The sequence below is a fragment of the Danio aesculapii genome, chromosome 12, assembly GCF_903798145.1.
Source record: "Danio aesculapii chromosome 12, fDanAes4.1, whole genome shotgun sequence".
NCBI classification, from domain to species: Eukaryota; Metazoa; Chordata; class Actinopteri; order Cypriniformes; family Danionidae; genus Danio; species Danio aesculapii.
Genome location: NC_079446.1, coordinates 11,458,565 through 11,475,422, shown reverse-complemented (window position 1 = coordinate 11,475,422; position 16,858 = coordinate 11,458,565). Strand labels below are relative to the sequence as shown.

The 16,858-nt window shown below is 36.4% G+C and overlaps 2 protein-coding genes and 1 non-coding gene across 7 annotated transcripts in view; 1 reads left to right on the top strand and 2 right to left on the bottom strand.

Moving 5' to 3' along the window:
- Positions 1–3,626, bottom strand: part of eef2k (eukaryotic elongation factor 2 kinase) — a 34,696-nt gene extending 31,070 nt beyond the window's left edge. For 2 of the 5 annotated variants that reach the window (XM_056469112.1, XM_056469113.1), the window contains exons 1-3: positions 3,333–3,621; positions 2,683–2,975; positions 1,298–1,354 (exon numbers count right to left, since the gene is read on the bottom strand). In XM_056469112.1, the coding sequence (XP_056325087.1) occupies positions 1,298–1,354; positions 2,683–2,949 (324 nt within the window). In that variant the 5' untranslated portion in view covers positions 2,950–2,975; positions 3,333–3,621. Of the gene's footprint in view, positions 1–1,297; positions 1,355–2,682; positions 2,976–3,332 lie in introns of all 5 variants that reach the window. The other 3 variants (XM_056469114.1, XM_056469116.1, XM_056469115.1) reach the window with 2 other exon arrangements.
- Positions 3,627–4,530: 904 nt separating this feature from the next.
- On the top strand, positions 4,531–4,612 carry trnal-uag (transfer RNA leucine (anticodon UAG)). The gene has a single exon. It is a non-coding gene; the product is annotated as a tRNA-Leu (tRNA).
- Positions 4,613–5,818: 1,206 nt separating this feature from the next.
- Positions 5,819–14,389, bottom strand: mosmob (modulator of smoothened b). Its single transcript, XM_056469518.1, has 3 exons — positions 13,735–14,389; positions 6,924–7,136; positions 5,819–6,829 (listed from the first exon to the last, which is right to left on the bottom strand). Exons 1-3 carry the CDS (start codon positions 13,838–13,840, stop codon positions 6,645–6,647), a joined length of 504 nt encoding a protein of 167 aa, XP_056325493.1. The 5' UTR covers positions 13,841–14,389; the 3' UTR covers positions 5,819–6,644.
- Between the last annotated feature and the right edge of the window lie 2,469 nt (positions 14,390–16,858).

Here is a 16,858-nt window from a genome sequence, read left to right as displayed (position 1 = left end):
GATAATTTTCACAAATTCCTTGTTAATTCTGCAAGACCACTAAAAAAGAGCTATTATTACCCTTTAGTAAAGGTTTTATCCTGTTTTAAGTGTCATCTGTAAATCCTCATGCGGCAGATAATATGACACTATTTCTCAAAATAACCAGTAAACCTAGATCCAGGGGCTGAAATATTTCAACAAATTATTTATTTCCTTTTGAAAGGTCACGGCGAGACAGTGAGCACAAACATACGTCAGACACCGGGAGAAATGTTGGCTCCAGTTTACAGGGAACCCCTGATGTAAGGATACATTACCCGCATGTCACAAGACAGACATCTCCTAAAACGTCATTCACTGACACCTTTTGAATATTACATACAAAGCTGAATATCACATAACTTCTACAGTTCAACAATAGTATCATAATCTAATCATGCATAAGCATAGCTGAGCTTCAAGTTTTTTTAAAAAAGAAAACACCTGGAGTTTTTAGTCTAGTTTTTTATATAAAGTTATATTTTAAGATGATTATTTTATTGTTTATATTAAAATGACAAGGCCTTTTTACTTTAGAAAATAAAGCAAAGTGCACTGTTTATAATATATTTGTAAAAATGTACAGTTGTAGTCAGAATTATTAGCCCCCTTTGATTTTTTTTTTCTTTTTTAAATATTTCCCAAATTTTGTTGAACACAGCAAGGAAATTTTCACAGTATGTCTGATAATATTTTTTTTCTGGAGAAAGTCTTATTTGTTTTATTTCAGCTAGAATAAAAGCAGTTTTTAATATTTTTAAAAAACATTTAAGGGTCAAAATTATTAGCCCCTTTAAGCTTTTTTAATGGATAGTCTACATAACAAACCATCGTTATATAATAACTTGCCTAATTACCCTAACCTGCCTAGTTAACCTAATTAACCTAGTTAAGCCTTTAAATGACACTTTAAGCTGCATAGACGTGTCTTGAAAAATATCTAGTCAAATATTATTTACTGTTATCATGGCAAAGATAAAATAAATCAGCTATTAGAGATGAGTTATTAAAACTATTATATTTAGAAATGTGTTGAATAAATATTCTCTCCGTTAAACAGAAATTGGGGGAAAAAATAAACAGGGGGGCTAATAATTCAGACTTCAACTGTATACAGGTAATTACAGCCAGTCTCTGACAAATACTCTCTGCACCTATCGATATTGTCCTTTTTACAGAGCAAATGTGGAATGATTGAAAGGAAATATCAGATGTAAGATTTATAAAAGGAATAGTAAAGGTGAGGGGTAGAAATTGAAATTTGTATAAAACGTACCCGGCCTTTCTCAGTTAAAGAGCCAAACCTGACGTCCTCAATGTTGTCATTTTTGTTCTGAATTGGAGGAATAAACAAACCCACTTGTTTAAACAAACAAATAATGGTATAAAATTGACCTGACTTTTTTACGATCATATGAACAGTATTTGAAATTAAGGAAGTGACATCGCCAGGCACTCAGCATGAGCTTGAGAACTCAATCTCCATATATGGAAGCCAAAGGCTCAGAGAAACACCATTTTGTATAATGTACATTAGTTTACTGCTTCTTCTCATAACACTAGAAGCTTTGTGGTTAAGGAAGACAAATTGCTTGCTAGTTCTCAGCAATCTCTTTTACAGAGTCGTCATTGTCTAAGTGCACATAAACAGGATAAGGACACTCATGGGTTACCACCAAACCACCATTATGAACGGGACAGTCCCAGTTCTGGATGACTGGTCAATAGAGAATTACTTTGATGCTATGTATGCATCTATGATGTAAAATATTGCTACTTTTTACACCACTGCAAAAGGCTTATAAATACAATATGCTTGACAGTATGCATTGTGCATTGATGAATGTTTTTGAACACAGTAAATTAAGGAACACATGCAAAATTACTATCATTATTACTATTATATGTGTTGTGAATGTGTTAGAAAATCTAGCGTTACGAGTGTTTCAATTATTTGTAGGCTACACTGATGTCACATGACAGACTCGTTTATAAGTGTAATTTTGATGAAATCCAGCGTATACAGTAGTTGCTTTTTAAAAAAGTCATGCTTGTTTCATGTTCACAAAAATGTTACACACTTGACACAACAAGCATGAACAAAAAAAATAGCACTAGTGGTGTGTTGGTCCAAAAATAGCCTTTGTTTACATGCCTATGACAATGTTTTTTTCAAGGAAAGACAATACTTAATGCAATTGCTTAATAACATCGAAATGAAAGTGTGTGAACTTAAAGGGATAGTTCACACAAAAATGAACATTTCTCACTATTTTCTTACCCACAGGTGTTTCCAATCCTTTACGCATTTGTAAAAAAGAAAGCTGGAAACCTGCAAACGTTGACACCCATAGTGTTTGTTTACCTACTGTGGCTGTCAGTGGTTACAGGTTTGCAGCTTTCTTTTAAATATGTTCTTTAGTTTTAGTAAAAAAAAATAATGCAACAAGGTTTGGAACCACCCGAGGGTGCCTAAAATGTGAGTGAACTATCTCTTCATTTGTTATTACTATGTAGTAACAGCTTTATAAGCAGTAAGATCATGGAACGTAAAGTAGTGCTGCCAGTATATGCCTGTATTCAAACTGTAGGCCAAGCTATTCTCTGTTACTGCTTAAAATAAAGTGTTATGTAACGACAGATTAAGCAGGAAAGACCCACCTTGTACGTAAATGAGTTTTTGGGCAATGAATTAGAAAGCTGCTGGTTATGAGCGAGGTTCTTTGGGAATTCACAAAAGCCTTTGGTGGGGCTTATGAGGTCGTCGGTGATGGGACAGATACGGAGGTCATCTTCATCATCTTCGTCGTCATCATCACTCGCATTAGAGTCTTGAAAACAGACTCTGTTCTTAACACATCTATTCCTCGAGCCATCGCGAGCACTGCCCACCTCCTCCATGCTAAACATGAGCTCCTCTTCAGCCATGATGCCCCGCTGTGTTGTCACCAAAACTACAAACAAGCAGAAGTGTCAAAATCTGTAGTAGCATGAATAAGCTGCACTCTTTTTAGATAAGACGAGAAACGATGGATCAAAATCAGGCTGATAAAATGTGTTTACAAATTACTAGTCTATTATTAGTTTGTTTCTTCTCTTGCATTTCATTGAATCGTAAACTATTCGTTAATACGTACAGTCAGTTTGCTTTGACAAAAACATTGAAATATCTTAAAATCGCGATTTTTAAACTTTGATTTATTTTTGTTGCATAATAATGAAAAGCAATCAACTGAGCACAAACCAATAAATACACAGAAAAGTATCTACAATAGCACAATAATGAGCAAAAGAGCATGCATGTCACATACCTCAACGTCAGAATGAAAACATGTGCTAGATTGAAGGCATAACGACAACAGAAGACGGCTGTTTTCGCTTATCTCGAATCTTCCTCACACCCCTTTAAAAAGGAAGCAGATTCAACAATGAATTGCACGTTTGGACGGAAGTTTGAGCTGCGGTTGTGTCAAGCACTCCGGACAGTGACAGCTTTACTGCACCCCTGCAGAAATGAGCACTACGTGTCTTGGACTGCGAGTAAATGTTCCCTTCCTTGTGTTGATTCCTCCAGCCCCACATGCCTCTGGACAACGACAAAGCTGCATTTTAGCCCCCTAGTGGGCTGCCACAGCCATACATTTATGTAGTTTTGTTTATTTCATTCAGTGAAATGATAGGTATCTGAGTACATAAAACACCAAACCAGTATACATATTTAAAACACACCAAACAGTTTTGCATAAAGCAAATAACGTCAAATTGTTTTTCGAAGTGACCCGTTTGTCATAGTCAGTCACATGGCCTTTTATGGGGGAGCTCCTGTTGTTATTCGGTCACATTCTACGATATCTACTATGGTAAGGATGTGGCTCATGAATATTGATTGTGTTTTCTGGTTGCTATTTAAATATTCATAAGCCAAGCCTTTAATCCTCCACATTCCAAATCGCATAGGCTCACTCAGGTGGGCGAACTAGGCAAGCGTCATTACTACGTCATTAATATTCATGAGAGGACCTATCGCCATAGTAGACTGTGACCTTCGTGGGGCGGGGCGAGCCTCCACGCGGATGTGGACTAACTGCACGTAGCCTCTATGAAAAGAACAGCACTGCCTATCCGACGTGGTGCGCAAACCGAGAGGATATTTTTGTTCTTGGTTTTCAATTTATTGCCAATGTCAGCATCAGCCAACGTGACGCTTAAGTTACAGTTCTTTAGAGACGAGTATAAAACACGCACATTTTGCATCGTATGACACATGCAGTTTATCAGATAAAACCAACGATTTACGCTCGTTTAATAACATGCAGAACGTTATCGAACTGGGCTTGTTTACGTCGGAAATACGTTTAGGTACCGTTTCACTACTCAACATCCAAATAATACAGATATAAAGAATTCAAAACCTGAATTTGCAATATACAATGTGCATACGTTTGCAAGTTATTTGCTGCGCTGTTATTTGAGACTTGTATAGCCAATCTTTTGTGGCTTTAGTCTTGTGGTAGCGTGGCCGAGTGGTCTAAGGCGCTGGATTTAGGCTCCAGTCATTTCGATGGCGTGGGTTCGAATCCCACCGCTGCCAATAACTTATTGATTTTTCAATAAAAGAAAAACGTTTACAGAACTGTAGTATAAAACACATTAATCCAATGCTGAAACCATATAAAGAGGTTAACATCTGGACAATAGAGTGCAGTGGACATCATGTAGTTTGTCATTTTTATTATTATCATATGTATCTATTTCCCAGCCTGAAATTAGTCTAATTTAATTCTTATAAAATTATTATATATGCAACACAATATTCTGAAGGGCTTATCACACTACACATGATAATGATAAAATAAAATGTAACAACTTACTTTGCTCCTCATTCTCTGAGTGAATAATAATCAGTGACATTAGACAAATTATTTGTCCCACTAGTTATATTTAATCAAAATCTTTTTTTGTTTTATTTTGTAGTAGAAAACTGGTCATTTGTCAGATTGGGCAGAATATCTGTAACCACAACTCTAAACAATCAACTTGCTTTGAACAAAAGGTGAAGAGAAGAAGCTTCTTTTCAATATCCTGTTTCAGGAGGAAACATGCCACAGTGCTGTAAAGTAGGGTTGTTACTAGATCGGATATGGTTGCGACCAGAAGTTAACAAGAATTATTTATATTATTTATTAAATTTCCCATTTATTGTACTTTATTAACGCCTACCCCCACCCCAACCCTAAACCCAACCGTCACATTAACATAAAAACAGTAGTTGTACCAAGTATTATTTATGCTACCTATTAAATTACCCAATAAATTGTATTTTTTAACGCCTACCCTAAACCCCAATCCTAAACCCAAGCCGTCACAGCACTGTAAAAATGTTAATTATTGTTACAATGTCAAAAAAATGCTACTATAATTGATGTACATATCGCACTTCCGGCCGGCTGTGTATCCTATGTAGACTTTACCTTAAAGTAGGTAGGAACATCCAGTTCATGGGAATAAAAGGGTTGTATTTCAAGTGGGATACATTGACCTCAGAAAGGCACTTCGGAGTGAATACAATCATGGCTGGCATATTAAAGTGTTGTTCTAAACCGAAGTGCCAGAAAACCAGAATGAAGGACTTTAAAGGGTACAACTGATGGACATCTCAGGCCCCTTATATCCTCTGCACATGTAGGCAATTTGATTGAAGTCAAACACTGCATTCCACTTGGCAGGGCTCCTCCCTGTTACGGCTTGATGCTTTACAGCAAACAATTAATCAAGTGACTCAGATGCTCATAGGCTTAAGGTGTATTCACACTGTGTTGTAATTACATAGAAATGGTAAAGACATTTTGTGACACATCATACAAACACTTCTTTACCCTCCATTAATCATTAAAAGGACGCTCCACATTTTTGGAAGTAGGCTCATTTAACAACTCCCCTAGAGTTAAACAGTTGAGCTTATTCATTTCTGAATCCACTCAGAGAATCTCCTGGTCTAGCAGGAACACTTTTAGCTTGGCATAAATCATTGAACTAGATTAGACAAGATTGTGCAAGTTTTATTCAGTTTAGAGGTATTGTTTAGGTTCTGTGCCTCCAATATGGTCAACTGATGACACGTTGTGAATAGGCTCTAAACAAAGATCATGCTAGGTTAGCAAGTCCATATCGCCAATGACCAGTGGATAAGATGTGACCAGTTTTCCTGTTCTTCATGCGACATTCAGTATAAAGCCTATTTTAAACAGGTAAAATTTATTTGTAAAAATCTAATCCAAGGAATATTTTATGTTCATATATTTATTTATTTATTTATTTGGTAAACAGCCCTACTTTAAACATGATAATGTACCAACAGCTGGTCATTATTGTGGAATAACTCCTTTGGGTGACACAAGGGTAATTTATTTAGCATTAACAACTAGCTGACCATATAATATCACTTATGAAGATCTTTTAATGACCATGATATCATTCTAACAAATAATGAGACCCACGAAAACACCTTTTGGTGTCAAAAGTTGTCCCTTTTTTTCTTTCGCCGGTTTAAACAAACTGACATTTAAAAAAAGTGAAGAAATTCAGATATGCAGCATTTTTTAAATCTAAAAATGTAGGTTTTGTCAGCCAGGCAGGCACACTTTACCTGCAAAAAGAAGTCCAACTATTGTAAAAAATATTGATAAAACAAACAGTACATATGAGGACCCAACAACAGTATTATTGGGTAATTTGTAAGGTTGTCCTCCTACTTGATTGATATAAAACCCAACTGGAAATATGAGAGCGGCCATGCAGAAGAGGACCACTGCAAATAAATAAATAACAAACAAAACAACATCAGGTTGTTAAAAACAATAAACAGATTTGGATTATTTCAGCTTATCAAATGATCAACCTACTTCCCATAAAGGCAATCCAGCGGGCATACTTTGTTGCCTCTCGTCGCCAGTGGGAGATCACAAGCAGGCCACATGTGATGGTGAGCGATACGATGCCCAAGATAATAAAGAACAGGGTTGTGACCCATTCTGGAGGAAGGCTTGGGGAGATACATATCCTGTTTCGACCATGGATGGTCTGGCATTGCTTGACTAGACCCACAGTCAGAGCCCCTAGATGCGAAACAAATGAAAATAAAAAAACAAACAATTATTTATATAGAACAACATATAAGACTAGAAGTTACTAAACATACAGGAATGATCTAAGGGTAAGAAAATAATAGCAGATGTTTAATTTAAAGTCCACATAAAATCAAAACTACCCTTATTAATTTTGTTAGCTCACATTGGTAACCAACTAATCTGTGCATGTCATTAAAAATCGTTCGCCCTTGTAATCTAAAATTTAAATCTGAAATGGCACTTCCTGTTTGTTTTACGTTAAATACTCAGATTATGTCTGTCTGAGGCACTGGGCGTGGTTAACATACTTAACCACGCCCCTCAAACTGTCAGTTTTGACAACAAACAGAAATGGTGAGGAGGTGTCTGTTAGGTTGTAATTACTATCCCAAAGCCGTTTCCCGATATTTCTGAATAAAATGGCTACTTTTTATTATATCCAATCAGCTCACAGAAGAAAAAACAAGCCACGCCCACTGTTTTCTCATTTAATATAAAATTTTTCTAGAAACTGCGTCACAATACATTAAAAAAACGGTCACAGCTTCTGGTTCATGTGGACGTTAAAGTCCTGTTCCTAAAAGCAGTGGTTCCCAAAGTCTGGGTGGTTGCGCGACAATGAGGGAGAGAGGATTTCCAAAAATTTAACTATTTCCAAAATTAATAGTTAACAGTTACATTTAAAAAACAACATGCAAATAAAAAGCCAACAGCTATTCAGATCTGATTTCTTTTTCTTCCACTGGATTGTGGCTCCTGGGGTGACAACACAGCAATAGCATCAGTTGCAGCAGATAAATCTTATTGCACCATGTTAAAACGTTCAAAAGGTTTTGGGTACTCACGTACATTAAATCTAAATACAGGTCACGACTGAACATGTAGGACGTTCTCCGAGTGGAGGTCTCCAATTTTAAACCAAGAATAAACTCATTGGGCTTTATTTTAAAGATCTATGCACAAATTCAAAAGCACATGGCGCAAAAGCATTAAGGGTGTGTTCGAATCCACTTTTGCTATTTTAAGGCTATTTTTAGACCAGCGGCACATGGTCTAACAGGGTTGTGCTTATTTTCCTAATGTGTTTTGAGAATAATGTGAAATGTGTACGGGTTTAAGGTGCACAACTAACGTGCTCTGCGCTGGACTTTAGATCTGCTTTCAGCTGGTCTATTGCGCAGTCTATTTTAGTTCCTCAAAATAGCAACACACCAACAATGCGCCATAACACACCTCCTTTAGAGACCGGAACACCCATGAGTCCACAAAGCAGCGCAAATGGATTTGCTATTTAAACAACGTGGCGGAAATGGCAAAATTAGGGTTGCGTAGTTCTGAAAATAGCAACAGATCTCGCCAAACACGTCTTGCGCTTAGTGTATGATAGGGCGATTAGGTAAAGGTAATTCATTCATTCATTCATTTTCTTTTCAGCTTAGTCCTTTTATTAATCTGGGTCGCCACAGCGGAATGAACCTCCAACTTATCCAGCATATGTTTTACGCAGCGGATGCCCATCACTGGGAAACATCCATACAGGCTCATTCACACACATACACTACGGTCAATTTTATCATACCCAATTCACCTATAATGCATGTCTTTGGACTTATGGGGGAAACTGGAGTACCCGGAGGAAACACACGCGAACATGTGGAGAACATGCAAACTCCACACAGAAATGCCAACTGACCCAGCTGAGGCTCGAACCAGCGACCTTCTTGCTGTGAAGTGATCGTGCTACCCACTGCACCACCGCGTCGCCCATGTGAAGTTAATGTTGAAATTAAACAAATGTATAAAATACTATAAAAATTATATGGTTGTTAGTCTGTGGCATTTTTTAGGTTGTCAACATGATTGTATTTCTATAGGCCTATTGGCATGTGTGTGTGCTGTTGCGCAACGTTTGTATATTTATAACCACCTCCGAGGTAAGTGGGGGTCGCGGGTCACTGGCATTGTTATTTTGGGGGTCATGGGCAGAAAAGTTTGCCCTAAAGTATTTACAAAAGGTCATGGTGATACTGTATCAGTTACAATCCTAAACTTGGTACAGTTTAGAGCCTTAACCATAAATGCTACACCACCACCAGTGTTAGGTGTGATTAATTACAATGTAACTACATACTCTGAATTACTTATAAAAATAATAAAAATAAAAATAATAAAATGATTTTTGGCTATTTGTTCTGAATTATTCAAATGTTTCAATAAAGCTAAAAAATAACGTTTGACTTAAATAAAAAAAAAATTCAGACAGTTTAATTTGTATTGTCTATTGAGATTAAGATTTTAAGTATTGAGTCTAATAATAAACTAAATTACTATTTGGATAAAGTAACTTTTGATATAACTTACTCAACACTAAGGGTAAAATACAAAATATAAAAGTACAATTTGAATGATGACTGATTAATTCCTTCCTGGATAAAAAGTGTGTAACATCAAATATTCAGAATTGCACACTAATTGGTGTTATTGATCTTGAGCTGTGGGAAGTGAGAGTAAGTACTATAGTATACTAAGTATTATACAACACACTTTCACACATGTACAAACAACTGATCTAAATATATCTCAAATCATTGTGCCTTTGAATGCTTTGCAACCTTGGACATCAGAAAACCTTTAGCTTTTACAAAGGTATTTTTAATCAAATAGAAATATGTATATCGCCAAATAAGATGAAATTCTGAGAGCTTGCAAAGTAACTACATAAGATTTTCCTTGTCTCCCAGTAAGTTCAAATAATGGGGAAATTTACACAAACATTATTTAAAAGCCTGATTTATCAAATTTGCTTCTCACATTTGCTTCAGTCTAGAAAGTGTTCATTTACACAGTGCAAGTTACTCTAACACTTTCTTCACTTGTAAAACTATAATACATCATATTTGCATCTAATATCATCACTATGTTTTCTTTATGAAGGTCTTCTTTACTGTTTGAAACACTGCCAAATCCAGCTTTACCGTGAGAAACTCCACTTAAAAGACATTACACAGGATATCCTGTTTTTTCCCTACACATCTTTAGAGTGAGGCCATAAAGAACTGTTATCCCAATCATACCCCTTGAATCAACATTGACCACCAGCCTTGTCAATGTAGTGCACACTTCTTAGGTAAATATTTAGTTTGAGGTTATTAAAATTGTAAAAAGCACAAATGCGTTGTAAATTAGTGTTAATTCATCTCCAGTTAATTTTGTTTTTTGCGTTTGTCTATCTTTTTGATGTCTTTTAATGTCTTTATTTTAATGTCTAATGTCTTTTAATGTCGATAGATAGATATTTATAAATATTTATAGACAGACAGACAGAGTCTTATGCAAAAGTTTGGCTACCCCTGACAATTTTTTAGAATTGCAAGCCATAGCCTGCTGGCCTTTCAAATCAGCAATTTAATTTTGAAATATTTTATACCCTAGGAAAAAAAATCTACATTTCAGTTTTGTCATGACATTTATTTAACCAACAGTTGCAATGCAATTAGTCTTAACAAAAACAGACAGATGCAAAAATTTGGGCACCCCAACAGAACAATGACATCAATCTTTTGTACAGCTATCTTTTGCAGAAATAACACCCTGTAGATGCTTTTTATAGTCAAAGATAAGTCCCTGAATTCTTTCTGAAGGCATTTTGGGAAATTCTCCCTTGAAAAATTTCTCAGTTCAGTTAAGTTTCCTTTTTAAATCAATCCATAGACTTTCAACAATGTTCAAGGCTGGGGACTGGTATGGCCATTGTAGAACACTGTATCGTGTCTGAGCATGAATCCCTTGGTAGATCTGGAACTGTGCTTTGGGTCATTGTCCTGCTGAAACATCCAACCCTGCCATAACTTCAGCCTCTTGACAGATTTCTGAACATTATTCTTCAGAATCTGCTGATACTGGGTGGAATCCATGCAACCTTCAACTCAACTGACAAGTTTTCCACTACCTGAGCTTGCCACAAATCCACACAGCATGTTGGACCCTCCCCATATTTTGGAGCACGTTCTTCTCCTGGAATGCCAAGTTCTTTTTTTGTCACGCAAAGCGCTATGGTTGTGGCATCTGTCCACAGTATATGTTTCCAAAATGATTCAGGCTTGTTGAGATGAGCCTTTGCATACCTCAAATGACCCTTCTTGGCAAAATTCAGCATCACCCTTCCATTGATGTTTTTTTGTTCTGACGGAGGGCAGGGGGTGGGGGGGGGGTGGGCAGAGTCTCGGTGGCAGGCCAGATTGACCGCCAGGCCACCGGGAAATGACCCTGTGCTCCCTATGGCCAGTCCGCCATAGTCCAACTGTGGAGACTTTAAACCTTTGTGAGAGCTTATTGTATCCTTCTCCTAAATCATGTTGGTGAATTATCCTAGTTTTTAGGTCATTATGAAATTCTTTTAAAATTCCCATGTTGCTACTTTCAAGTTCACGACAAAAAGAAGCACAATTAGCAATCAGATATCTTAAATATCCTTTTCATGATTGGTTGCACCTGTGTTAGGATTGTTAAGGTTGAAGCTGCGGTCACACTGCATTTTTCTACCCATAGACATTCATTTATATGCATGCGAATGCGTCAGACTGGAAACGCATGCTCGTGCGACAAGTTTCGCAGATCGATGCATTGGAAAGTTTAAGCTTGGTGAACTCTGACCTTCAAAATCACATCACATGATTGCGTGAGACCAATCGAAGATCAAAACATGACCTCTCTAGACAGAAATTTAAAACATGACCAATCGCTCACTTTTTAATTGCTAATCATCCTGTTTAATCTCACCCCATTTCGCAGCGCCATACTACAGAATTTCACACGCACAAACACTAGTGTGACCGCAGTATCATTGAGCCACTCAAATCAATTTTGTGGTGTAATCAATCAGCATTAAGTGACTACAGGTTTTGAAATTCTCACAAAAGAGAAGGTGCCTAAACTTTTGCATAGCCTATTTTTCAGTTTCAATTTAATTTTACACATCTCAATACTGATACACTATACGCATGTCTGTCTGAAAAACAGGACATTATCTAGCTTTTACTAGAAACCGAATGGCATTTCACTGTGATCTTCTCTTATAAAGAAAGCAAATAATTATGCAGCCACAGAGGGTGCCCAGATAGATAGATAGATAATCTTTGATAGTAGATCAAAAAATATTTATAGAAAGACAGACTGACGAATATGTCTAATATATCGACAGTTAGACAGAGTTTATCAAAGATAGATAGATAGATAGATAGATAGATAGATAGATAGATAGATAGATAGATAGATAAATAGATAGATAGATAGATAGATAGATAGATAGATAGATAGATAGATAGATAGATAGATAGATAGATAGATAGATAGACTGAATGTGCTCTGAATGTTTTCTTTACTCAGTGAGAACTGTACTTTTTGTTCTCTGCTGTATCTCTGTTGGACAAAACAGTAACAACTGGTGGTGAACATCTGTTGTGTGACATTTTGTAGAACAGGATCCTCATAATTAACAGGAAAACAAAAACGGATTGACAGAACAAAATGCTTTTCTTCAACAAAAAGAATTCTTGCAGACCCTGCTAAAGCCCAAAATCTGCTAAAAGTCAGAATAAAATATTGAGGGATCAATTGTAAGACCATCTGCATCTACAGCGCTCTATTAATATGGTCCCCACATTTTCATAACAGGACAATTTTCCAACTAATTAACTGCTGTGAAGCTCTCATCCCTCTGGAAGGCAATTCCCAACAGACTTCATTAATACAGCAACAAACACACTGAATAATCAACAACACATTTGCCTTAAAAGCATTCTCGCTAATGCAAAACATCTAATGACTGGCTGTTAATAGCTAATGCCAGAAGTTTTTATATATTTACATGTTTTACCCATAAATGGTTGTAGAGAACAGAAAATGGCCATGCTATCTTGACCTGAAAGGCTGTATGAACACAATGTGCATTAATAGATGTATTAGAGTAAGATTAATTGTTTGTATGGATTAAAAGGATGGGTGTAGGCATGGGCCGGTATGAGATTCTGACGGTATCATAACCTTGTATAAAAATATCACGGTTTCTCGGTATCGTGATTACTGCTCTAAAATATATTCTTTTAAATGTCTGGGTAAAAAAAACAAAAACTTTTTTCCCTTTGAACACAATAGATTTTATTTTTTGAAAGATTTATAATATTTGGTTACAGTAAACATGTCAGGCTGAATAATTCAAATGAATCATTGACTTCTGCTGTTTTATTTGTTTCAAAAACACAGATTTCTTTACAATTTAAAACAGCATCTTGGATATTTTTTCTGCTGGAGATACTGTCTTAAAAAACAAAAAAACAAAAAAAATGTAAATAAAAAAAAATATTACACATTAAAGTTACCTTAGGAACGGTATTACAGAAAATTTTGGCGGTTTTAAAACCTTGACTTTTTCAAACCGCGGTATACCTTGAAAACGGTTATGGTCCCATGCCTAGAGTGTGTTGTAAACACGATTTTATGCTCAATAGTTACAAAACACTTCACATGCAGTTACACGTGTGTTTTACCTGAAGAGTGACATGGTAATTGACTGAACGAAGTTTCTTACCCTCTTGACCTCCTGTATTGATCCAGTCTGGATTTGCGATACTTGCAATAGCAAAAATATCAGCTGCAAGAAAGAGACATCCTGAAATAATGGTCAGTTTATCCATTTTCACACTTCAGTCAGTGAACTACATGAGTTGAGGTCTGTTATTATTAGATGTTTGGGACTGTGTGAGATTGATGTAACTTTCACTCCCTCTTTTCAGAGGGAACCTCATGAAGAAACTCTCAGTTCATCACAGCAGTATCCAGAAGATAAAATCTGAGGATTATGATGCTAACAGCAGGAGTATGACATCCAGCATTAAACATCATCCCATTATGAAGCGTTATCCCTCACGTACTCCACTGACAACAGCCCACATTTTAACATCGCTGTGTGCAAAATCCCAGGTATTCCGATGTTACATCTGTGCTGGTTCTTCCTTCTTGATTTGGGGATATCATAGAAAAAGGAAAAGACTCCACAACGAAGTGTCTTTTCTCACGTCAGTGGTCGCGTGCGCTGATAAACGTCGTGCTTCATCGACAAGTGCCGTAGTCCTTGTTGTGTTTACACTCTTCCGCGTTTTAGTTTAAACTAATTTAGCGTAAAATAGCGTCCGTGAAGCTTTCAAAACACAACCCTGCTCGCGAGATGTTTTCCCTTTGTAAGGAATAACGGAGGGGGCAGTAGAACATGACGCAACGTGTGACGTCACCAGCCATATTTTGACAGTTTTCTGTGTGCTCTCGTTTTTGTGGACGAAACAAGTTTCAGAAGTTTCTAATACAAATATCTAAAATAATAAGTTATAATATAAATTTATTATAAATGCAGTGAGGGTTCAAATTAGACAATTCATGAACACTTTAAGTAACGTAATCTTCAACGGCTCAAAATCGAAGGAGCTTTAGTTTCCAGCAATTCATCGCCATACTAGTTAAACAGCATTTTAAACTGTTTAAACATTGTGTTAAACTTATTTTAAATTTTAAACAGGTGAGGCCTTTCAGCACATCTGTGGCCACATCCAGAATTTAAACACTTTAGTGAGTCTAGACGAATTACAGGTTTGTAAACATTCAGGATGCGCACGTAGCACTAGCGAGGTTGCAGAAAAACCGGGAGCGCTAGCATTTACAGTGAGGGAATGACATCCAATGCGGTACTGAGTTTGTTGTTGTATTAGAGTTATATTAATTACGTATTATGTTCTTTACATAATGCTTTCAGCGTATTATAATAGTTTGTCACCCAGTGATAAGCAGTTATTCGGCAAAATTAACGTTAGGTCCATTTGCGAATGCACCCTCCAGATGGATATTGGATAAGACGAATTGGCCAAGCATCCAGCCCGAAATATACAACTATCTCATTGTAACTCCAACTGATTTTTCAAGAGAGAAGTTAAAGGCCTACAAGTCTTTGGATGCCAACAATTTTGTTCTGTGTGATCATGTGCAAGAAATAATGTTCCATGATTACCAGATTCAAAACTTTGTTATACTAAAAAGGTTCTGCCTAGCAAAAGACAAGGAAAGAAGATGGAACTGTACAAGGCCTGAGTAATCATCAGCAAGCAAAACAACTGCATTCTGACAGCGAACCGCACCTGTACCGCAGGGTATGTGAACTTACATTTTTACATTTCATTCTAAGCATTCAGTGTCTGCAATTTAATTAACCATATAAAACTGTTTTTGCTGAAATCATTGCTGCAATCAAAAATGAGTGTGAATGATTCATCATAGCGTGAACTTACCTGATATGAAATGAGAACTGCAGAGTCGAGCATTTTTGATTAGGTCCTCACTCCATTAAGCTCAACATCTGCAGTTGGCATTAAAAGTAGCGTGGTGTACCGTAAAATTTAAGTTTTTTTTTTTTTTTGCAACCCGTGTGACGTCATGTGTGAGGCAGGTTGGTTATTTTCCCTATAGCCATCCATCATTGCCAAGGAATTTCTCTAGTTTCAATCAGATAACTGGCCAAACTCCTGCTGCACAAAGCATCCCCCAAACTATCTTCAACTTTCTTTACACACACTGGGTTCAGTCTTTCCCCAGTTTAATAATATTTAAAACCAGACCCAAAATAAGCTTGCTTTCGTCAATAAAGTGAAGTTCGGACCAGTTTTCTGCCCACACAACATGCTCCTCAGCAAATGCTAGCCAGGCCTTTTTACTTCTATCTGATGAATATGTGGTCACTGCAGCACCATCAGTCCAAATTCTTATATATCACAGGACACTGTATGCGGGAGCAAGTTCTTACACAATTTAGAGATAAACTGGTGCAGTGTTGAATAGACCGCTCATTGAGATGGTTTACTACATTATATCTTGTCTGCAATTTATCATTTGTTGACAACCGGCCATTTTGTGAGGTGCTGACTAGACTTGGGCCGGTATAAGATTCTGACTCTGATTCTGATATCCTTGGAAGAAAAGATCACGGTTTCACAGTATTGTGATTACAGCTCAAAAATATATATTTTTCAAATGTCTGGGTAAAAAACTAAAACTTTTTTCCCCTTTGAAACAAACATTTTTTGAAAGATTCATAATATTTTGGAGCAGTAAACATGTCAGGCTAAATAATTCAAATGAATCATTGACTTCTGCTGTCCTCATTAGTTTAAAAAACACAGATTTCTTTACAATTTAAAATGGCATCTTTGAATATTTTTTTCTGCTGAAGATACTGTTGTCCTAAAAAACAAAAAAACAAACAAAAAAATGTAAATAAAAAAATTTACACATACCTTAGGAACGGTATATATATATATATATATATATATATATATATATATATATTACAGAATTTGGCAGTTTTAAAACCTTGACTTTTACAAACCACGGTATACCTTGAAAACGGTTATCATCCCATGCCTTGTGCTGACAAGAAGGCCCGACCTAATTCATCCCAAAGGGTTTTATTTTGGTTAATGTCAATGATTTCCCAGATGCATTAGATAAGCGGAGACTAAACTCTTTATTGATTTTGTTTTACACTGTTCTGTGTTATATTCTTCTTGATATGTTAAGATCCTCTGATTTGTCATCAATAAGACATTACAGTGCTCTACATAGTGCAATCTGAAATAATTCAATACTTGACATTTTTGAATTCGCACATTTGA